The sequence below is a fragment of the Mustela nigripes genome, chromosome 1 (assembly GCF_022355385.1).
Source record: "Mustela nigripes isolate SB6536 chromosome 1, MUSNIG.SB6536, whole genome shotgun sequence".
Classification (NCBI taxonomy): Eukaryota; Metazoa; Chordata; class Mammalia; order Carnivora; family Mustelidae; genus Mustela; species Mustela nigripes.
Window position 1 is genome coordinate 420686 of NC_081557.1, and position 22651 is coordinate 443336.

Genomic DNA, 22651 nt, shown 5'->3' on the forward strand with positions numbered 1-22651 from the left:
GGCAGTGGCTTGCTCCAAAGAGGGAGGGGGCACCGGGGGCCTTGAGGCCCGGCAAGAGCTTGTCAGCGCCGGTGAGGGGGGGGGGGGCACCCTGTCGCCGGCGCCAGCAGCTTTGTGTCCAGGACAGAGTGCTGGGCAACGTGGCAAGCCCCTGCTGGAGACCGGGTCCCCCGCGTCGGCGGTGGGAGCCCCAAGCCGTGGGCATTGCTCCTGCCGGTGCAGGTTCTGCTCGCGCCACCGGGTCCCCGCGGGCAGTGTCCCTTGCAGCTCCTGGCTGTCGGCAGGCGGGCCGGCTCTCGTGTGCACCCCTGTGCACGAGGGGAGGGCGGCTGGGTTGCTCGCCCCGGGTTCGTCTGGGCGCTTGCCCTCTCCGGACGCAAAGCCTCCCCCAGCCTCTGCCCCGCGGGAAACCTCTGGCCCGAGGACGGAGAGCAGGGAGCCGAGGTGGGCAGCCGAGGGGCCGCGGTCTGTGCTTTGGGAGAGCCCCCGCCCGCTCCAGTTCACTGCAGTGAGAAGTCACACGGGGTCTCTGCAGCGTCCTCGGTCACCTTAGGGGGAGCGTGTGCTCCCTTCACTTCCATGGGAACTTGCCCCTGTTCCGGGGCTCTTGTCAGAGGGACTCGTTGGCGAAACGTGCGGCTGCCAGAAACGGTCCTTAGGCCGAGCTCCTGGAGGTCTGAAACCCCTAGACCAGCCAACCCGATCGTAGCCGTCTTTAATGTCAGTTATTTAAGCCCCGGATGGTGTAGGGTTTTTATGCCACGGTTGCCCCCTGAGCCCCCGCGGTCCTGGTCTGTGACCGCAGCTGGCAGGTAGATTTGAAGCGTCTGAAGCCAGCCTTCAAGAGAAGAATCAAAAGGGAGGAAAACCCCAGTTACTGCGAAACCCACCCAAGTGGCGGCAAGTGCGGAGGCCGCCGCGTTTCGCTAGGGCCTGGAGAGGAGCAGATTGGGTTTCAGGGGCTCACTGCCCAGATGTGATCCAGGTTTCTATCCCGCCCGGCTTCTCGCTCCCTGCACGTGCTGCCTCCTGCACGCCGAGCTCGGGGTCTCGGGGGCTGGTTCCCCTGCTGACCCCTTGAAGACCTCTGCCCACGCGAGACTCCAGAAGGCCCGAATCCACTTTGATGTCCCCCACAGACACTCACCGAGGCTGAGCGTCTCTCTCCTGCCCTCTTGGGGGTTCAGGGAAAGTGGAACTGGAGAGAAGACCAGACAGATGGTTCCCATCGCTGTCCTGCCTGCCGCTTGGCGGTGTGGCTCCCGTCTCCTTCTAGAGGGCCCGTCGCCCAGATTCTAAATTGTCACTGACGTTACTGTCCCAGATGTGCCACTGGCGTGAGCCTCTTGAGACGGTAAGTCGGCCCCAGGAGACATTCCAGCAGAGGCTGAGCCGCGCGAAGACCATTTCACCATTTCACGGGGAGAGCGGCCCGCGTCGTGGGATGCGGGGAAACACGCACCTGCTGTGGGGTGGGAACGTCTGAGACGCACGTGACAGACCGGATGGCTGCTGTAGGAAATGACTCTTTGGGTGACGTTTGGGACAATATACAAAATTCTGGGGGAGAGAAAGTATCATCAATTGCCCCCCCAGAAAGATTTGTACCCTGAATTAGAGAAGGTTCTCCTCTGATTCCCCGCGGTCAATGTGCTGGAGGCAGGGGGGTGAGAAGAGCTGAGTGTGCTGGTGCCCACGCCTTTCCCCTCCCTGGCAGGGCAGCAGTATTCTGCCTCTCCTGGCTGGAGGCCTCTTCCCTCGCGCCGCTGGGGTCCCGAGTGCTCTCTCCCAGCCCTGGGTTCGGAAAAGCAGAGGGCAGACTCTCCTCGGAGGGAGGGACCTAGCTACGGGCCCAGGTAACGGTGGCTCCTTCCTATGAACACAGGAGAAAAGAATAAGCCGGGATCCTCCGTCAGAGCCGGAAATGACCCAGGTAGGCACCGGGTTGGACCTGCGGCCTCACTCACTGATGCGCTTTCTTTTCCAGGGAGGGCTTCCTCAGCAGTCGTATCCTTCTGCTGTGTCCCTGGGTCCCTCAGCCGGCCTCAGGCCCGGGCAGCCCCGGGACGGCACCCGAGAGCTAGTTTGCTGGACACATGAAGGCAGCTTTGAGTTCCAGCTTTCTGTTCCTTTAAACCCCACACAGACCCTTTCTCCAAGTTTGGTAGGAATTCTGCTTTTAGATGGACTGAGTGGGTGGCGCAGTTGGCTAAACGGGAGGGACACTCGTGAACAGACTGAGTCAATGAGACTTCAGTGGGCCAGGCGGCTCCCCTGCACGGGGGGCGGGGTGGGGGGTGTGTGTCTGGGTGTCTGTGTGTCTGTGTGTCTGTGTGTCTGTGTCTGTGGCTGCCTGCCTCCCAGCAGGACCCGCCCAACCCCGGGGCAAGACAGTGGAGGCCCCTCCCTTTGAACTTTTTTACCGTAAACAAAGCGGTAGGGTTGGTAGACCTTTAACTGCACAAGAAAAGAATATATTTTCTTTAAAGAAAATGAGAAAAAAAGTCATTTTTTTCTATCTCGTAACCTGGGCCACAGTCAGGGTGATGCCCCCAAGGAAGCCTGGTGTTCCAAGGCCATCCTGCCTGCAGTCACCAGGGACAGACGCAGCCCTCCGGTTCCAGGCTAGGACACTTCCTGTGACACCGGAGGAAGTGGGAGGAAGCCCCCCCGCTCCGCGCCAGGCAGGGTGCCGGTGGCCAGGTCCCCGAGGCCACCTGCAGGTGCCGCTCGCAGCTGGCGGGTGTGCCCCCTGGGGTGGACGCGCGGGCAGGGCCCGTCTCCAGGCCCGTGAGTCCTTAACGGCTGGCCAGCTCTCGTCCGTCTCTCTGCAGCTGCTGCTCTACCTGAGCGGGGCCTGCTGGGCCCTGCACCTCCTAGCTACGCTCCTGATGATTCTGTATAAAAGTGAGTCTTCACCGCAGAGGCCGCGGGAGGGGTCCTCGCTGCTCCCCGCGCCCGCGGAACTGGAGTTCTGCTCTGTTGCCCGCCGTCCTGCAGGTCAGGTTTTCAGTTACCCTAACCCTTACCTGGTCCTCGACCTGACTCTGCTGCTTCTGATGGGGGCTCTGGAAGTGACCCGGCTGTATCTCGGTGAGTTGCAGAGGGCCACGGATCCCTCGCTTCCGGCCCGGGAACCCTTTACGACGTCCGTCCTTTATCACGTGCTTCCTAGAGCCGACCACTCAGCCGCTCGCTTTGCTTGCCTCCCCCTGGCACAAAGCACTGGCCGGCCTATTCAGGACAACTCTGGCAGCGGCCTTGGGAGAGCAGCTTCCACTGGAAGCCTGTCCTGAGAAGCCACAGGGGGACGCGCGGCGCCGAGAGCCCCAAAATATTCACCTTATCTCCTTCCTTCCCCTCCCGTTGGCCTCAGCAGTCTGGAGCAGGATCTAGAGTGTTCTGTCGAGTCCCCAACAGGCCAGCGGAGCAGGCCAGCAGAGCCTGGAGTTGCGGGAGGGCCCCCCGAGCAGCCTCGGTCCAGCTCCGGGCCACGCAGGGGCCCTCAGGCAGCCCCGTTTGAGTTCTCCCTCAGCATGAGCTTTGCCCTGTAGCCCGGCCCGGCCAGCGCTCAGCACACAGGGTGCAGTCTCGCCTCTGGCCAGCTCACAGGCACACTCGTGCCAGCACATCTGCGTTCCACGATGGGATCGTACATGCGTGTTCCGCGACTACGTCTGGGAAACACGCCCTCCGTTGGAAGAGCTGGTCGAGCCAGTGACAGCTGGCGCTCCCAGGCCCCTTGCACACGCACACCAGGGACGCCGTCAGTGGCGAGGAAGTGGGTACACGCCCTTGTCAGCAGGGCCTCAGGACTCTTCAGGGGATAGGAGCAAGTCTCCTGGGCCATCATGCTGGGCACGTGGGGCTGTCCGTGTCCGCTCTCACGGACGAGCCCACGCAGCTGGGAGGGAGGCGGATGGTGCTGGGCCCCTGGGTCCGCCGCAGCAGCCAGGGATCAGCGTTTCCTGGGATCGAGCCAGTAAAGTACTCACTTTGGTTTGACTTTTGACAGCCGTGCATGGCATTTTCCGGAGTTGGCCTTAGCCCAGAGTAAAATAGTTTTGGGAAAAAAAAATTTTTTTAAGATTTTATTTATTTGACAGACAGAGATCACAAGTAGGCAGAGAGGCAGGCAGAGAGAGAGAAGAGGAAGCAGGCCCCCCCACCGAGCAGGGAGCCCGACACGGGGCTCCATCCCAGGACCCCAGGATCATGACCTGAGCCGAAGGCAGAGGCTTAACCCACTGAGCCACCCAGACGCCCCAATTTTTGGAAATTTATAAACAAAAACTTCTCAGTCCATTTGGAATTAGGAAAAGGTATCAGAATGCAACTGGGATCGATTTTAACCCACTGAGCCACCCAGGTGCCCCTGGGATCGATTTTAGAAAAGGAAATGCCCTCTCCTGCGCCCACAACTGACCCAGAGGCTGAGATTCAAACATTATCTGGCGACTGGTTTTTACCCTCTCTAGGGAGAACACACCCTTTGTCACACTTCGCTTTCTGACGATTCATGAGTGATGTGGCCCCAACGGGACCTTTGACCGGAGGTCCTCAGCCCTGCGTCCAGAGGGCCGTGCTGGTGACAAGCTTGCACTCGGCCTCCCCACCGCCTCACAGCCCTCCTGGGCACACACGGGTCAGAGTAGGTGTCCCGGAGCCCAGCACCCACTCACCCGTCTGCTCTGCTCTCCAGGCACCAAGGGCAACCTGACAGAGGCCGAGGTGCCGCTGGCCATCAGCCTGGTCCTTACCGTGGGCGGCGCCCTGCTGTCCACCTACTTCCTGCTCTGGCAGACGCTGGTGCTGTGGGCAGACTGCATCCTCAGCACCACGCTCCTGGCACTGCATGGCCTGGAGGCCGTCCTGCAGCTGGTGGCCATTGCTGCCTTCGTCAGCTAGGCAGGCGGTACTTGGCATCCCCCACCCTGGGCGGGACACCCCGGACAGAAGCCACGCCCTGGGTGCTCGGCGATGCCTGGTGGCTCCCTCTCAGCTGCGCCAACCTGCTTGACCACCGAGGTGAGTGGGTGAGGATGGTGCACGTTTGCACACAATTGTTGGGATTCCGTGCTTTCCACACTGGTCCCCTTGGAGCTCCGGCGTGGTGTGGGAAGCCCGGGACCGTGGCCCACAGCAGGCCACATCCTGGACGAGCGTACACCGGCTTTGCAACAGAAAGAAAAATGCCAGGGAGCCGGCAAGCTCTGGTGTTTGGGGGGATTTTTGCAGTGGTGGCCCCTTCCCTCTGGGGCTTCTGCGGGGAGGTGGTCTAAAGCCCTGGCACTGAGGGGAGGGAGGCAGGGAGCAGGTGAGTGACAGAGAGCAGCCTGCCACTGTCCTGGGCAGGGGCTTCGGGGCTCCAGTCCAGGCCTCAGTCCGAGAAACGTCAGCAGCCCGCGCTGTGCTGGATGTGTCTGCCGACCAGAAGGGCCGGAAGGACTCCGCGCCAGTAACCTGCCTTCCTCTGCCCCGTGCCCTGTCCGCGTTCGGAGTAACTGTTTGAACATCGACACGGCTTCTCTTGGCCGTGTTGTCGAATAAAGGAGCGTGTGTAGCTGCCTGCATTTCTCCTAAGACCGCCCGCTCTTCCAGGCTGCTCTCGATGCACAGAAGCACACCCCGCCCGGGCCTCACCCAGAAACCCAGGGAGCAGTGCTTCCCCCTTCCCCCGGGAAGCAGCAAAGCCAGGCCTCAGGGCCGGTCCCGGACCTCCACAGAGACCGGCTTTCAGCAGAGGGGTAGCAGCAGCCCACTCTGTCATCTTGTCCTCCTCAGGGGCAAGTGGGAGCAGGAGCTCCCTCCTCCGCCGACTTTGGCTCTGGTCCAGTGCACATCTGTGGCCCCAGGGGCCGCATGTGGGCGCCCTCGTGTTCACCTGCTGCTCCGGTGTTCAGCAGAGCTGCCTGCCTCTGGTGCCATGGCCTCCCCCAGGGGACTTGGGAAGATGGGACCGGCGCATTCGCTCTCCGTGGAAGGGCTCAGCCAGCTCCTGGGCAGACCTGGCAGCAGGAAACTTGTGGCCTTAAGCATTCATGACCTCTTGCCCAAGGATTGAGGCCAGGACCTGACTCCCCTATCGCTTTGGCCACACAGAGGGGGCAGTCAGCTGTCCTCAGAGGACACCATGGCTCCAGGTCGCTCCAGAGGCCCCCTGCTGCCTCCCAGTCTGAGGACAGGGACTTCAATTTCAGAAACGCAGTGCTGCCCACCTTAGCCGCTCCCTTCTGTGCGTGCCTGCCCGCCCGGGCTCAGGCTCCAGGGCAGGCCTGTGCCTTCTCTGTGTGCTCAGCGGGTTAGGGGAGAGAACCAGGAAGCCAGGGCTTGCCAGGGCTCAGGGGCAGGGCCGGACCAGAGAGGAAGGCCACTTCCTGCACCACTCCGAGAGCTCACCTGTGAGGCCTCAGGTGGAGGGGAGACCTGCCCTGGGGCTGGGGGGGGGCGCTCCATTCCCCCAGGGGGTCCCCAGGAAGTGCTCTGTGTCAGCCGCGGTAAACAAAGGCCTCCTGCCCTTGGGACCCTGCGCCTTTTTCCACCCCACCCCAGGAACAGTGGCCAGACCTTTGGGTCTTTGCACGCGCCTGGGGGTGCCCACCGCTGCCCGGACTTGCCTTCTGCCCTTTCTCTCCTTCCTCCCTGGCCAGCTGGCTGACGCAGGGGGAGTCGGATTGGAGGAAGGGTACCCACTTCCCGCCCCAACCCTCGCTCTGGGCAGGGGGTGGGGCCTGGGCCTAAGGAGGGAGCCCCAGCCTGGAGTGCCCTCCCACACCTGTTCTCCGCCCTGGCAGTACTGAACAAACAGCCTAGGCCGCAGGCGCCCCCACCCTCCCAGCAGACACCCCATCCCTCGGGGCGGGGCGGGGGGGTGCCCAGGCTGGACTAGGGCAGCACAGAAAGACCGTGGAGGAGAAACCTCTCCTGCCTGGGGTGCTGGGAGCACAGGGCTCCCGGGTCTCTGGCCTCCGATCCTGCCTGTGACACCCACTCACAGTGAAGCCTGACGCTAGCCCTCCCCCCAGACCAGAGGCGCCGGCCGAAGAGGGGATTCTGCCCTGGGGCCTGGCGTCCAGGGTAGGCCCCTCTCTCTGCTGCGGCAGCTGAGGCTTGGGGGCACCCGGCAAGGGATACCTGGCGGCTGCCGGGGCGCAGCGAGGCCTGCCTTGGGAAGATCTTCGAACTTCGCCGGGCCTGGTCGCCCGGCACATCCCCACGGGTGAGGGGCTCCCGATCCGCCTACCCGTCCATGGGAACCCCAGCTCTGGGGGCGGGGTCTGCGTCTCCAGGGGGCCCTCGGGGCGGGCGTTAGAGACCGTCCGCAGGGAGCCCCGGGGGGCGGGGCCGAGGCGGAGGGGCGGGGCGTCCTCCCCGCCCCGCCCACCGCGCCCGCGGGCTCCCGGGTCTCTAACCTGCCTCTCAGGTTCCTCCCCGCGGCCCCGCCCTGGCCCGGCCCAGCCGCGCGTCCCTCCCGCTGCCGAGCCCGGGCGCCCAGGCGAGAAGCCGACAGACGGGCGGACGGACGCGCGGACAAGGGGACCCACGGGCGGCGCGATCGCGGGGCCGCGAGGAGCAGGTGAGCGCCCCACGGTCTCCACCTGCCCACCCCGCCCTGCCGGGCACCCGCCGGAGCTTTGGCGGAGGAGCGACCCAGAATCCCTGCGGACAGACGGCGGTCTGACTCGGCCTCAGTTTCCCCAGCCGGCCGTGCGATGGGGGCTCTGGCCGGAGTCTGTGGGCCGGGCCGGAGTGCAGGAGGTGCGATAGGGCTGCGCGGAACCTGTGGCCAGAAGCCTGGTCCCGCTGCGGCCTGCTCTGCCCGGCCTGATCCTGGGGCGGTGCCGGTGCACAGGGACTTTTTAAAAGCAGTGGCCCCTGAGTCAGCCGGCCCCCTCCCAGCCCCGGGGCTCGGCGGACGGAACCCCTTCCTCCAGCGAAGGGGGTGGGAAGCGGCTTCTCCCCCGCCCCTGGAAGGTCCCAAACCCCCTTCCACGGGACAGGCTGAGGCCTCCTTTGCGGTCAGTGGCTCCCTGTGGGTCGGGTAGGGAGGCACTTCCTGGCTGTCTGAGCCAGGAGGGAATCCAGGGCCAGAGAAGCATCAGGCTAGGGTCAAGTTCTGGGTCAAGGGGTGTGGGAGTTTCAGGGAGGAGGAGGCTGTGTGCTCGGCTGCAGGAAGCCTGTGTGTGCCGGACCTGAGGCTCCCCCAGGTTCCTTCTCCCTGGGCCAGGCTGGCCTGGGGCCGCCCCTCTGTGGGAAGGTGTCCCTGGTGGCAGGGGAGGAGGGTAGGCAGGTGTATGGTGTTTCTGAGGTGCACCCAAAGACCACCTCTGCCCCAGCTCCAGGGGTAGTCAGCCCCAGCAGTGAGCCAGGGCCCAGCTGGGGGCGCCTCTCCTTCCCTACCCCTGCACGGCTCCCCCAGCCCCTTTGGGGAGGACTGGGGGGAGGGCCCTGCCCCGGGGGGCCTCTCCTGGGGCCCGCCTAGGACTAGGACAGGACGGGGCCTCAGCGCCTCAGCATGCCGCCCCGCCCAGTCTGTCGGGTCCCAGTGCCTGCCTCCCCAGCGCACCCGGAGCCCACCCCTTCCCCACCCAGGCTTAGTCCTTACCAGCCAGGCGGGCCCTCCCCAGCAGGAGGCTCCTAGAGGGGCAGAGCCAAGGGCCAGAGGGGTTCCCCCATTCCAGGGCTCCACCCGGCTCCCCCTGGGCCTTAAGCCGACTCCTCCCCAAGGTCACTTGGCTGTGAGCTGGAATTTGAACTTGGAGCTGGTCCCTCCACCCTCCCTGCCCTACTGGGGCCTCCACCGCAGCCCAACCAGGCACCATGCTCGGCCTTCCCTCCGCACCCGGAAGATGGCTGCAGGAAAACCAAAGTGAAGCCTGGGCCCTGGGCTGGTCCCGATCCCAGGGGCCCACATGGCTCCCCTGCCCCAGTTGCCAGGCCGGACTGGGCCTGTGGCGGCCCCTCCCCCAGCTCTTCCCCACCCCAGACGCCAGCACCTGGACTCACATCTGTGGCTGGCTGTGCCCGGCCCCCACCCTGCTCCAGGGAGTTGAAGGCCATGGGTTCACGGCTATGCCTGGCCTAGGCGCCCCAAGGAGGGGGGCTGTGTGTGCCCGGGGGCCTAGTTTTTCTGCCCAGGTGTGTGTGTACCCAGACACACGTGCCCAGTGCCCTTGGCTCAGCCCGTCAGGAATCCCATTAAGCAAACACTCAGTTCTCTCGCTGAGGTCATGAGCGTTCCGGACATTCTCCACAGACGGGTGATCAGAGGAATCTGGCCAAGCCTCTACTCCCACTCACCCTCAGAGAGCCAGGACCCTCAGGGGCACATGGGAGGGGGTGGTCTAAAGCCCCCAGGCCTCTCACACCTCCTGGAGACCCTCTATGTCAGTAGGACCTGGTCAAACCAGAAGGAACCCTAGATACCCATTCCCCTGGCCTGGGACCACCCACTCTGGCTGACCCTACATACAGAGGGACAGCCTTGGCAGAGGTCCCCAGGGGACACAGGCCCCACAGGACATGTTAGCCTGGCCCAGAGGGGCCAGGTCTGCTCACCACCCAGAGGGTATGCTCCCTCTAGACCTTGTTCTGGGCTCTGGGTCCCCAACCTCCCTCCCCGTCCCCCACCCCAACGCCATCCAGGGTCTAGTCTCATACTGTGCTGCTTTCCTCTGGTATTGGCTCCCACCTGCTTCAGGGCCTTTGAACATGGTTCCCCCTGCTTGGAAGTGGTTCCTCTCCCAGGTCCCCTTTCAGAGCACTGTCCTTGCAGGCTGGCCTCAGATAGCCCTGAGAGCGGGACTCCCCTACTGGTCCACCCTGGGGCACATGTCTGCCAGCTGCCACCTGGGCCCGGAGGTCCCGCTGTGGCCAGGAGGCAGAACTCTGCTCCCTGAGGACACCCTGCCCAAGCACCCTGGGGAACCTGGGGAGGACATCAGGGCCGCAGCCTCTGGATCTGGGTGGGCGGCAGAGATGAAGCCTTGGGAGCTGTGAAGCCACCCACCAGGCCCCAGGGAGGTGTCAGCTCGGCTGCGGTCTCCACTCAGGTGTGGGCCCGGCACGAGGTCCTGGACTCCAGCCACAAGGCTGCCTTTCCATCACCAGCCACCACCAACGACGCCATGAGCCAGCTGGGGTCCGTGAGCTGCTGCCCGGGTGCTGCCAAGTGAGTCCCCACCCCCGACCCACTGAGCAGTCCCCAGGGAGGGGTGCGGTGTGGGCCTCGCCCTCAACAGCCCCTCCCCTGCAGTGGCAGCCTGGGCCGGTCTGACGGTGTGGCCAAGATGAGTGCCAAGGACCTGTTTGGTGAGTGAGGCTGGAGGATGGGCTGTGGGGTCTCGCCCACTCCCCTCTCCCAGGCTGCACCAGGCGCCCACCAGAGGGAGGCGGGTCAGCCCTCAGTGTCCAAAGGAGGTCCCTGGACCCTCAAGAAGCAACAGCTGCTCAGGTTCTTCCTTCCCTCCCTCGCTGTAAGGAGAGAGGCCTTTACTAATAATTCAGGGACCATCAATATTGATTGGGCAGTGCTCTTCGCCGCAACCCGATAGCCCGGGGGGTGCGGCTTCCGCTGGACCGAGCGCCAGGCGGCTGAAGGGGCGGAGCCTGGCCAGCCCCACCTCGCCCCGCTCTGCCCCTCCCCCTAGGCTCACTGGTGTGCCCTGTCTGGAAAGTGAGGAGCCCCGGGGAGGGGCCCGGAGATGTTAGCTCCCGGCTCTTGGAGGAGGGGATGCCCAGGACTGGACACTTGCCCGGGAAGATGGGCCAGGAGCCTCCTTGGGAGGAGATGCTCAGCCTCTTCCAGCCCCCCAGGACCGACCCCTAGCAAAGGGGTCCTGGGGGCAGAGGGAGCTGGGGGTCCTTTCCCGGGGGCCATTCTGGGGGCAGAGGGAGGTTTTCGCTCTGCCCAGAAGGTCCCTCACATTTCACACCCTCGAGTCCTTTCTGGCGGCAGCACCCCTCGCCTCCACGCGGCCTCCCTGTGGCCCAGCCAGGGCGCCCAGTCCCAGTGCCAGGGCTGTGGGGCCTGCCCTCTGCTGTGAGTGACTGGTGACTCCCTGCTCAGAACAGAGGAAGAAGTACTCCAACTCCAACATCATCATGCAGGAGACCTCCCAGTACCACGTCCAGGTGAGGCCAGCCCCCAAGGAGCACCCCCAGCGTCCCTGTGCAGATGGGGAAACTGAGGCACAAGAAGACAGCCCAGCTTCCAACTCCCACAGCAGGCAGTCAGAGCCAGGGACTGTCCCACACCTGTCCTCGGATCAGCCACAGTAGGGGGTGCCCTCCAATCCTGGGAAGGTCACAGTCTGGGGGCCATGAGAGCCGTGGAGCTGTTTCAGGGGAATGAAGCTGCCAGTGGCCAGCACAGGCCAGGCGAGGACAAGGCCTGGGTGCTGTCTGGCAGCACTCAGGTGGGAGAGCCCTGTGGGAAGGAAACTGGCCCCAGACAAGACACTGGATGAGCACAGAGAAGACAGGACACAGACAGGCTTAGTGAGGCCCCGCAGGGAAAGCCAGGTCACATGGACTCTGCGAGGGTCCGCACTCTCGGCTGCACTCCAGACCAGCGGCCAGCTCAATTTTAGTATATGTGCTGCCGAAGCGAGCACCAGCGGCCAGCTCAGAAGGGTTTTCACCCTGGGTGAGCTTTGATTCACACTTAGAACTCAGGAAATTTGTTTTTAAATGACCTTCCTGGTTGTTGGCCACTGTCCCAGCCTGTAGGACAGCAGGGCTCAGAAGGGCTGAGGAGGGAGGAGGGGCAGCCTTAGACCAGGAACGGGGGGGCTTGGACCAGGAAATAGGGGGGACCCTGAGCCAGGAAGGGGGGCCCTGGATCAGGAAGAGGAGTCCTTGGTCAGGAAGGGGGGCCCGGACTTGGTCAGGAAGGAAAGATGAGGACTTCCCTCCCCACAGAACCCCCAAACCCAAGAGGCCAGGCAAGTCGCCGCTTTCTGAGTGTCAGGTTCCTGATCTAGATGTGGGGCCACAGAGACACTGGGAGTCCGTAGGCTCCGGAATTGGGCTGTGTTGAGCGAGCAGCCCTTCCTGCCAGGCATCTGCTGGCTCAGGGTCGAAGGGCAGAGCACAGGGTGGGGACAGGTCAGCTTCGTCCCCTTCCTTCCAGGCAGCTCGGCCACCCCTCTCGGGGTTGGGGCAACGTTGCCCTTCTGGACTTTGCTCCAAGCTGACGTGTGGAGAGACCCCAGCCCAGGGCTACCTCTCCTGCTTGTCCAGCAGCTGGCAGGGCTGGGGGAGTGGATGGGCTTTGCCTGCCCCTCCCAGGTGAGGAAAGCAAGGCACACAGCGAGGGAAGGAGGTGGGAGCAAGATCAGACCCGGCCCTGGCAATGGGGGGCTGCCAAGCCTCACAGGTTTGTTAGTTTTCCTGTTTTCTAAGTTAGTGTGCCACAGGGGAGGGCGTGGCCGGCCGTTCAGGTTGGGGCCGTCACCCACCTGGCCGGGACACAGCAGCTCCTTCACCCCGGAACGCACTGCCGCTGACCTTGGCAGCCACCGTGTTCCCCATGCGCCATCCAGCAACACCACTCTGTCCCTTGGCCCTCGAGTTTTGCTTTTGGAGAATCCCCCTCTCTCCCCGCGCTGCTCCAGTCGTGGAATTCATATTAGAACACCTTTGTTCTGCTGGGTGGACTTCTTTCAAGAAAACGCATGTGTAGGATGAGGCTTCTCTAAGCTCTGGGCTGCAAGGAACATCTCCCCCGGGCATGCTAGCCCCTGAGGACCCGACGGGTGGCCCTGCTTCTGGACACGTGTGCGTACAACTGCACCTGCTGGCGGGTGGGACCCTTTGCACACATCGTCAAGTGTGTGGGCCAGAGAGAGCTTCTGCTGGTCTGGCTCGCGGTCGATGTGCTTGACTGTGTCGCATGAGCAGAAGGGCGTGATTCTGAAGCTGTCCGGCCATATCCACTTCCCCCAAGGTTAAGGGCGTTTTGTTGGCGTTTGTTTTTAGGGTGGAAGTGCGTGGTCATTGCCCGACCCAAGGCTCTGAAGAGTCCTCCCTGTGTCTTCTTCTAGAGACACCGGAGTTGAGGCTTTTCCATTTCAGTCTGTGACCCACTCGAACTGGATTTTTGTGTATGAGACTCGCGGCTAATTTTTCCCCATAGCAACGTGCTGTTACACCAAGAAGACATCCAATTGCTTCGGTGTCCTTGCCAAAAACCAAGGAGCTGAACATGGATGAGTCTGTCCATGCTTTGTTTCCCGACCTTTCCCTCACTCGGGCTTTGTTACTGAACTTGAGACCAAGCAGTCTCATCCTGCAGCTTCGTACGCCTTCTCCTAAGACCTTCCGACCGGCGCCAGCTCTGTGGGCTGCATTCACATTCCAAGCCCCCAGAAAAGCCTGCTGGAATTGTTTTTTAAGACTTTATTTGTTTATTTGACAGAGATCACAGCTAGGCAGAGAGGCAGTCGGGGGCGGGGCACCCCAAGCCTGGTAGAACTGTGACTGGCCTTGAGTCAGTTGAGTCCCACCAAACAGGTGTCGCGTGACAGGACGCCGCACTGACCCTGAGTCCTTCTGTGAGCCAGGGTCACTCGGGCGTCCCTCAGAATGTTCACCGTTTCCACTGGAAGGGTCTGGAGTGTCTCTACACATTCCTCAGGTATTTGACGTGTAGAAGCTGTGGTAAATGGCACAGTCTTTTAAAAAGCCGTTTTGGGGGGCACCTGGGGGGCTCAGTGGGCTAAAGCCTCTGCCGTCGGCTCAGGTCATGGTCTCAGGGTCCTGGGATCGAGCCCCGCGTCTGGCTCTCTGCTCAGCAGGAGCCTGCTTCCCCCCGCCCCACCTGCCTCTCTGCCTGCTTGTGATCACTGCCTCCCTCTCTCTCTCTCTGTCAAATAAATAAAATAAAATCTTAACAAATAGAAAGGCACTTTCGGATCATCACATATGGAGGAACGATTAAATCTCCGTACAGTGACCGAGTGTCCTGAGATGTGGCTGAACTCACCTGCTCACGTGAGCAACCTGATGGGAACCCCCTGACTTTCCTACCCACAGTCAGGCTGTCTGAAACACAGAACTGCTTACCGTATGTTTAGAACTTCGCCGTCCTGGCTAGGACCGCCAGTACGATGCGGAGTAAAAGGAACACGGAGTGCACGTCCCTGTGTCCCATTCTAGGAAGAAATATCCAGTATTTCCCCGCTGTGCAGGCTGCCTATTTTTGTAGGTAGTTTCTGAGTGAGGAAGCTCCTTTCCGTTCTTTGCCGAGAGTTTTTATCAGGAGAGGTGTTAAATTTTGTCCAGTGCTTTCTCCAAATTTACAGAGATGTATTTGCGACTCCTCAGGCCGTCACGCTGATTTTTCTCAATGTCGAGCCGCCCTCGCGTTTCTGCGATGGACCTTGTTCGTCCGTGTGCAGGACCCTTTCTGTGTGTGGAGGGACTCACTTGTGGATATTGTGTCTGCGTTGATGTTCATTAGAGGGTTTGCTCTATAATTTTCCCGTAAAGCCGGGACGGATCTTGGTGTCAGAATGGTGGTGCCTTATTGAATGAGTGGGGAAAGCGTCCCTACTCCTTGGCTTTCAGAAATAATTTGTGAAAGACTGTTTTTACTTCTTCCTTAAGTTTTTCTTAGGATTCACCTGGGAAGCCCTCTGAATATAGGGGTTTCATGGCAGATTTTTGGCTATGAATTCACTTGCACGCATGGAGGATCTGTAGTGATCGACCTCCTCTTCTCCTAGTTGTTGGCCGCTGGTGTTCTCTCTCCCTCTCAGCAGTCCTGGCGGGGTTGATCCGTTTCATTCATCTTTTCAGATTTTCATCATCTTTCTAGAGCGAACTTCAGACTTCGTTGATTTTTCTGTACCGCTTGTCCGGTCATGACTTTTCTCTCCTCCAGACACCCTTCTTCCCGCTTACTTGGGTCTCATGGGCTCGCCTTTTTCTAGTGTCCTACAGAAGACGTGCAGGTCACGGATATGAAATATTCCTTCTTTTCTAACTTCTTTATTCACGGCTGTACGTTCCTTCCTACCAACTCCTTTCTCCATATCCTGCACAGTTGGTACGCATGCCTTTAGCTTTTATTGTTTTAAGATTTAATTTTACTTATTTGAGCGACGGAGAGAGAGCAAGAGCAGGCTGAGGGGCAGAGGGAGAGGGAGAAGCGGGCTCCCCGGCGGGCCTCGACCCTGGCACCCTGGGAATCCTGACTTCATCCGAAGGCAGATGCGTCACCTACTGAGCCACCAGGGACCCCACGCTCGCACCTTGACTGCCATTCGGTCGCGAACATTTTCTGGTTCCCCACGACTCCTTCTCTGCCCGTCTTTGCTCACCTGAGCATGCACAGCGACACACTCAGCGACGTTCTCCCCTGCCCCTGCTTGTGGGGCCTGCGGTGTCCTGAGGTCGCTCCGGGCTCTCTTTGTTTTCATTTGTCTCAAAGTCTTTCCCGATTTCCCTCCTGACGTCCTTCACCATTGGATGTTGATGTAGGAGTGCACTGCTCAATTTCCAATTATTTGAGGGTTTTCTAGTCATTTCTGTTACTGGTTCCTCTATAATCCCATTATGGGCAGAACACACTTTGCCGGGTTTCCGTCACGTGGAGGGCACGGTGACTTGTCTCGGAGCCAGGGAGATAGTTTTGCTTGGTTCAGTGGCGTCAGGTTTTGCCAACAGTGTGTGCTCCGGGACTCGCCTGCCTCAGCCACAGTAGGGCCCCCGCTCCCTCTGACCTGCTGACGCACAGGTCGGCGGGGACCACCCCCCCAGGACCACACTGGGTCTCAAATGGGGTAGGGGTCCCTGAATTGTGAGGAGAGAGCGCCTGGGGCGTGCAGAGCGGGGCCTCCCGCTCCCCCACAGCTAACCTGCGCATGGGGCCCGCCAGGACGCGTTGGACTGGTCCGTGAAACGGGCAGAAGGCCGGCACTTGACCCCCTCAGAAGCAGGGGCGTCGGACTGCACTTGGCAATTCTTTTGTTGAATGAGACGACACACAATTTTCTGTATTAAAAAGTGAGTTATATTTCTTTTCCCAGAGACTCTCTTGTCAGCTCTTTTGCCGATTTTTCTATTGGAGTGTTAATCTTTTACTTATTCACAGATTTTTTTCATTCATTTAATCATTTATCTCTGGTATTCTTACTAACTATACTTAACAAAATAGAGCTTTTAACAAAGGAAGAGTTGCCGTTGGACTAAATGTTGGTCTTTTTACATAAGATCAGCCTTCACCGGGTCTATTACAGTGGTTTGTTCCACTTTTATTTTTCTTTTTACTTTGTAGACAGTGTTTTCTCCAGGCAGAAATGTTTGCTTTTTTTTTTTTTTTTTAAGGTTTATTTATTTATTTATTTGACAGGCAGAGAGGCAGGCAGGAGAGGGGGGTGAAGCAGGCTCCCAGCCGAGCAGAGAGCCCAATGCGGGGCTCGATCCCAGGACCCTGAGACCATGACCTGAGCCGAAGGCAGCGGCTTAACCCACTGAGCCCCCCAGGCGCCCCAGAAATGTTTACTTTTTCATTAGGTCAGATTTTTTGGTCTTTTGTTCTGAGCGCCTGGATTTTCTTCCTTGCTTAGGAAGGCCGTGAGGAAGGCCGTTCTGAGGTCACCAGAAATCGTCCAGCACTTTCTCCTGGTGCTTTTGCGGCTGGGCCTCGACTGCCCAGCGTTGCAGACAGTGTTTCCGGGTGGCTCAGCGCTGGTGACTGACTGCAGCCAAGGACGGGAGACACGTGGGGGAGCCCTAGAGGGAGGAGGAGCCTGAGTCAGGCCTGGGCTCGGAGGAAGAAGGAGGGTCCCCAGAAGGGGAGGACTGGGCTGCTCAGGGGTCCCCAGGGCCACCCCACAAAGCACTCCACGTGGCCGTTCAGAGGCTCCCTCATCCCAGTACACTCACTGAGGCCTGCTGTGTGCCTGGCCCCGTCCCAGGCACTAGGGCCATAGCAGTGAGTCCAGCAGCCAGCAGCTAGTGTCAGACTGTGATCAACAAAACAAGGCAGGTCAGGGGTTGAGAGTGCCGCCGGAGCCAGGCAGGGGGAGCAGGTCTGAGCGGAGCCTTGAAGGAAGACAGGGCTGGGGAAGAGCAGGGGAGGCTAACTGGGAGTAGACCATGCAAAGGGCCTGGGGTGAGCCTGAGCCAGGTCTGCTGGGGGCACAGGGAGGCCGGTGTGCCCGGAGCCCAGCCACAGCAGATGAGGTGGGGAGACAGAGAGTCTGTGTGCGGCTGCCAAAGGTTTTGTCGGGCATGTCCTCGGCCCCCACAGACAGCCAGGAAGGCAGAGCAGAGACCTTCCCCTAAGGTAGGGCTATGTGTCTTCAGACCCCCAGGGTAGGGGATATTCCCCCCACACCCCACCCCCAGGCTCCCAAGGTTGGCCCTGGCACCTCAGGCCCCCGGGGTGCAGCCCCTTGACCCTCGTCTGGGCACACGGAGGGGCCTCACCAGCGTGACCCCCTGGCCACCCCCAGCACCTGGCCACGTTCATCATGGACAAGAGTGAGGCGATCGTGTCTGTGGACGACGCCATCCGGAAGCTGGTGCAGCTGAGCTCCAAGGAGAAGGTGTGGGCGCAGGAGATGCTGCTGCAGGTCAATGACCAGTGTCTGCGGCTGCTGGACGTGGAGACCCAGGTGTGGCAGCCTCGGGGCAGCCGAAGGCCGGGACCCAGGCTGCGGGGGCCTCCCCGTGGGGCGGGGCAGGATGAGGAGGGCGAAGGTTCGGTGGGGCAGGGAGGGCTGCAGGCCGGCGAGCATCCAGGCGACCCTGGCCCGCGTAGCGCCCTGCCCACCTCTGGCTCCAGCCTGTCTCACAGCTGTCCCAAGGCAGCGCCAGGGCCTGGTAGAGTCCCGGTCGGCGTCTGTGCCCCGTCCCCCATCGGTTATGTCCGTGACCCTGTCCACGGCACACACCCCGCAGGCCGGGCTCCCAGGGCGCTGTGTCCATGGCCCAAGTCCACCTGGCGCGGGTGGCTGTGAGCCTGTGTCTGTCGGGCCTGTGTGTGGGGGTCACATCCAGAGTCGCGCCCGGGCGACCCCGCCAAGCTGCCTCCGGGCCCCCTGTCCCACAGGAGGAGCTGGAGAACTTCCCGCTGCCCACCGTGCGGCACAGCCAGACGGTGCCCAACCAGCCGCGGTGCCCCTCGGTGCTGCTGCTCGTGTGCCAGGACTCGGAGCAGAGCAAACCCGACATCCACTTCTTCCACTGCGACCAGGTGGAGGTGAGGAGGGGCGGCGGCGGGAGGGCCCAGGCGCCTGCGCCTGCCTGACCCCCGGTGCCCCCAGGCGGAGCTGGTGCACGAGGACATCGAGAGCGCGCTGGCCGACTGCCGTCTCGGGAAGAAGCTGCGGCCGCAGACCCTGAAGTAGGCGGGGGGCGCGGGGGCGGCGCGAGGGCGGCGCGGGGGGCGGCGGGCCAGGCTGAGCGCCCTTCGGCCCCTTGCAGGGGACACCAGGAGAAGATCCGGCAGCGGCAGTCGGTCCTGCCCGCCCCCAGGGGCCCAGCCCCCATCCCCTTCCAGCGCTACGGCGGTGACTCCCCGGCCGCCAAGAACCGAGTGGGCCCGCCGATGCCCCTCCCCGAGCCAGGTCTGCGGAGGGAGCCGCACTGGGGCTGCCTGCGGGTCCCTGGGGGCGGCCCTCGGCAGGAACAGCTGATGTCTGCCTCCCCCGTCCAGGCTTGCGCCGCCGGGAGTCGCAGGATGAGGAGCCCCGCGCGGTGCTGGCTCAGAAGATAGAGAAGGAAACGGTGCGTCTTGGGGCGGGTGGGGCGCCCCTCACCTGCCCGGGGTCCCCATCGGGTGGGGGCCCCTCCAGCCAGCCCCCGGGGCAGCACCCACCTCCTCCCCCAGGCTGGGGACCAAGAGACAGTGTGTGGGGCAGTCCCTGCCCCCGAAGTCTGACCCCCGCCTCCACTCTGACCCCAGCAAATCCTCAACTGTGCCCTGGACGACATTGAGTGGTTCGTGGCTCGGCTGCAGAAGGCGGCAGAGGCTTTCAAACAGCTGAACCAGCGGAAGAAGGGGAAGAAGAAAGGGAAGAAGGGGCCAGCAGGTGCGGAAGGGGAGGGGGTCCCCGAAGCGACTGTGGGGGTGTGGGGAGACTGAGACGGGGAGGGAGGAGACAACAGGGCGCGAAGGCGGCAGGGGCCACTGCTGCAGGAGATGGGGCCGGGCAGGCGGGCTGCTGGAGGCCAGGCCGCCCACCCAGGCGCGGGGAACGGCGGCCAAGCTGAGCCAGGGCCCCGTTCCAGAGGGTGTCCTGACGCTGCGTGCACGACCCCCCACGGAGGCCCAGTTCATCGACTGTTTTCAGAAAATCAAGCTGGCTGTCAACCTGCTGGTGAGTGCCAGGCCCCCTCCCACCCCGTCCCTACCCGTCCCTCTGTGCTGACAGTGTGGGGAGTGCGGGTCTTTGCCCGCCTTGTGGGCAGCCCCATCGCCCGCCTGTCTGCTCACCCCCAGGCCAAGCTGCAGAAGCACATCCAGAGCCCCAGCGCGGCCGAGCTCGTGCACTTCCTCTTCGGACCTCTGGACCTGGTGCCTGGGGCTGGGAGCGGGACCCCGGGGTGGTTTGCCCCTGGCTAAACGGGGGGGGGGGGGGGGGGCGCGGGCGCCGGGGGGGGGGGGGCCGGGGGGGGGGCGGCCCGGGGGGGGGGGGGGGGGGGGGGGGGGGGACCAAATGCCTACCTTGGGCAGGCAACTGGGGCCACGTGCCCAGGCTGTGGGCATGGCTGGCCGGTGGTGCTGCCAGCGAGCCAGCTGGGACGGGGGTCCGGGGCTCAGGGGCTCCTCTGAATCCCGCTGTGCCTTAGATCGTCGGCACCTGTGGGGGCCCAGACATCGCACGCTCCGTCTCCAGCCCTATGCTTTCCCGCGAGGCCGTGGGCTTCCTGCAAGGCCACCTAGTCCCCAAGGAGATGACGCTATGGGAGTCGCTGGGGGAGACATGGACGCGTCCCCGGTGCGGTGGCAGCAGCGGGCAAGGGGGCGTGGGAAGGGCCCCTGGGCTGGGTGAGGGGTGGGAACCAGCTGAGGTGGGGCCCGTTCCCATGGGTGGGCCTGGCTCACCCCAGGACCTCCCACCTCCAGATCAGAGTGGCCACGGGAGCCGCAGGTGCCCATCTACGTGCCTAAGTTCCACAGCGGCTGGGAGCCACCCCTGGACGTGTTCCAGGAGGCTCCCTGGGAAGTGGAGGGGCTGGCGTCTGCCCCCGACGATGAGGTCAGAGCACTCACGGCCCCACCCCAGACGGGCCTTCCCCTCCTCCACCACTGCTCACCGCCTCAGCCCACTGCTGTCCACTGCCCTCACCCCACACCAAGCCCAGGTGGTCCTTTTTCCCCACAGCCGACTCCCGTGAACCGATCATCCTTCCGAAACTCCCCCAAACACAGCCTTGTATCTGAGCCCACAGCTCCGGCCCCGGGAGACCCTCTTCCCCCAGTGAGCGCCCCACATGCTCACAGGTAAGTCCCTCTGAAAATGAGGGAGTGTGACACTCCCCCCTAGAAACAGGGAGGCGCTGAGAGGAGTGTGCTGCCACCAGGTGGCGGCACATGCCTTGTTCATGGGGTTCAAAACGGCATTTTTCCAAACTAGAACCAGGTTTTCATTCTAACTTTACAACATAAAATTGAAGAGAAGAATCTCAAAACCACCTGTAAACTCACACGCGCTCTCTCTTTGGGTGTCCTCATGTATGTCTTAGAATCACGGTTAGAAGTTTACCAAGTCAGGGACACCTGGGGGGCTCCGTTGTTAAGCGGATGCCTTTGGCTCAGGTCATGATCCCAGGGTCATGGGATCGAGCCCCACATCGGGCTCCCTGCTCAGAGGGAAGCCTGCTTCCCCCTCTCCCACTCCCCCTGCTTGTGCTCCCTCTCCCACTGTGTCTCTCTCTGTCAAATAAACAAATAAAATCTTAAAAAAAAAAAAAATGAAGAAGAAGTTTACCAAGTCACTAAACTTAAGTGGGGTCACCAACCCTGTCGCCCCATTGGGGCTGATTCAGGCCCAGCTTCAGAGCCAGAAAAGGAGACTGAAGGTTCGAGCCAAGGACAGCCGCTCGCCCCACCCGTGCACGCGCTTCCACAGACCCCGGGTCTCGGGTCTCGGGGACTGCCCAGCCTTGCTCCCCTCTGCGCCTCCTTTCTGTTCTCATTCCTGGCCCAAGAGCTGTCCCAGAAGAAAGCTCGTTTCCCTGCCAGGTCCCAGGATTCAGTTTCAGTAGGGGAGGGGGCTGAAGTCTGTGTCTGACCCTCTCGATGCCCCCCACAGCCAGCCTGATGTCCATGGCTCCTGGCCTAGGACCACACTTGAAGAAATATTTTCATCCTTTGGCCTCCAACCCCTGGCCAGTCCTGGCTCTGGGGCCACCTCGGCCTCAGCTCCCTCCCCTGTATGGTGTCCCAAGGCCCACCATGTGAGGGAGCTGCCTCGATGATGGGGGCCAGACTGGCCAGGAGGGGACAGCCCAGCCTGGGTGGCAGCCACAGGCCTGCTGTGTGCTGAGGCCAGGATGCCAACGCCACGCCCCTACAGCCCGTGGGCAGTCCGCTGTGGGTGCCTGTGCACCAGGCTGTGGCTCTGGAAACAGCTGGCCCTCCCGCACTGGTCAGCTGCTTCCAGGGATGGCAGTGACCCTGTCATTTCCTGGGTGCCTTTCTGGCTCTGGGTCCCCTGAGGGACCAGACCTGGCGGCCCCTGATCTTAAACAGGCCTTGCCATGCCCACAGGCCCCCTCACCCCCCCCCCCCCCCCCCCTCCCCGCGCAGCCCCCACCTCCATGCAGGGGCCCTAGACGCTCTGGGGCTGTCACAGTTTCCATTCCCGGCTGAGGAGCCTCAGCCTCTCTCTGCTGTGACCTCAGAGAGCTGAGCAGGAGGCAGCACGCACTTGGGAAGCTGCTCCCCCAGCCCAGCCCCAGACCCAGGAGGAGACCCCAGCCCTTCTGTTCCACACAGGGGTTACGAACCGGGGCCAGCCATGGCCAAGTACGTCAGGATCCTCTATGACTTCACAGCCCGCAACGCCAACGAGCTGTCGGTGCTTAAGGATGAGGTCCTGGAGGTGAGCCGGGTCCTGGGCAGGAGGGATCCCTCCAGGAAAGGCAGGTTAAGTGGTGGCTGGGGCAGGCAGGAGCCAGGCGACCCCATGCTGGCATACGGCACACCTGTCCAATCCCTTTCCCCAGGACCCCTTCTCCTGGGCTCCAGTCTGGGTCCACAGCCTGCCCCCCCCCAGCACAGCCTGGCTAAGGGGCCTCCATGTCTCGGGCATCTCAGAGGGGGGCTCAGGGGCCCCCCGTGCTGGGCTAAGCTGGGCTCACGCTGAAGGATGGGTGTTCTCTGTGCCAAGTGGGGGACCCTCTAGGTCTCAGCCAGGGCTCGTCATTCACACCCACCCCTGGAGCCCCCTTGAGACACGGTCTGTTTGGTGCCAGCCCTGAATCCAGGCCACCCACTGGGGGACAGAAAGTGGAGCAGGCTGCTGTGTGGGGGGGTGATCTATATGCAAAGGCCAGAGGCACCCTCACTCAGGATGCTGCTGGGGCGGGGTGGGTGGAGATAAGGGAGGGACCATAGCCTCTGTGGGTGGGATGGAGGCAGGGCAGGGCCTCCAGGGGGACTCAGGACTCCCCCACAGGATTGGGGGGG

At 62.4% G+C, this 22651-nt stretch overlaps 2 protein-coding genes across 10 annotated transcripts in view; both read left to right on the plus strand.

The window, feature by feature from the left end:
* The first annotated feature begins 6 nt into the window (after positions 1–6).
* TMEM80 (transmembrane protein 80) lies at positions 7–5583 on the plus strand. 9 transcript variants are annotated; one of them, XM_059397730.1, is made up of 7 exons: positions 19–1354; positions 1718–1856; positions 1988–2007; positions 2814–2907; positions 3001–3093; positions 4703–5028; positions 5356–5583. In XM_059397730.1, the coding sequence occupies exons 1-6, from the start codon at positions 1325–1327 to the stop codon at positions 4906–4908; spliced, it is 582 nt and encodes a 193-aa protein (XP_059253713.1). In that variant the 5' UTR covers positions 19–1324; the 3' UTR covers positions 4909–5028; positions 5356–5583. The 9 variants fall into 9 exon arrangements, with proteins under 9 accessions (XP_059253732.1, XP_059253741.1, XP_059253697.1 ...); XM_059397739.1 differs by lacking the exon at positions 19–1354 and adding an exon at positions 1435–1514; XM_059397714.1 differs by lacking the exons at positions 1718–1856; positions 1988–2007 and adding an exon at positions 1886–1933 and having other exon boundaries at positions 16–1354; positions 2625–2907.
* A 1873-nt stretch (positions 5584–7456) lies between these two features.
* Positions 7457–22651, plus strand: part of EPS8L2 (EPS8 like 2) — a 19424-nt gene continuing 4229 nt past the window's right edge. Inside the window, exons 1-16 of the mRNA XM_059386829.1 lie at positions 7457–7576; positions 10053–10171; positions 10256–10311; positions 11069–11133; positions 17466–17627; positions 18065–18214; positions 18279–18358; positions 18439–18581; positions 18671–18741; positions 18920–19046; positions 19246–19334; positions 19457–19531; positions 19807–19955; positions 20084–20216; positions 20343–20461; positions 21959–22307. Of these exons, the coding sequence (XP_059242812.1) occupies positions 10128–10171; positions 10256–10311; positions 11069–11133; positions 17466–17627; positions 18065–18214; positions 18279–18358; positions 18439–18581; positions 18671–18741; positions 18920–19046; positions 19246–19334; positions 19457–19531; positions 19807–19955; positions 20084–20216; positions 20343–20461; positions 21959–22307 (1812 nt within the window). The 5' untranslated portion in view covers positions 7457–7576; positions 10053–10127. The remainder of the gene's footprint in view (positions 7577–10052; positions 10172–10255; positions 10312–11068; positions 11134–17465; positions 17628–18064; positions 18215–18278; positions 18359–18438; positions 18582–18670; positions 18742–18919; positions 19047–19245; positions 19335–19456; positions 19532–19806; positions 19956–20083; positions 20217–20342; positions 20462–21958; positions 22308–22651) is intronic.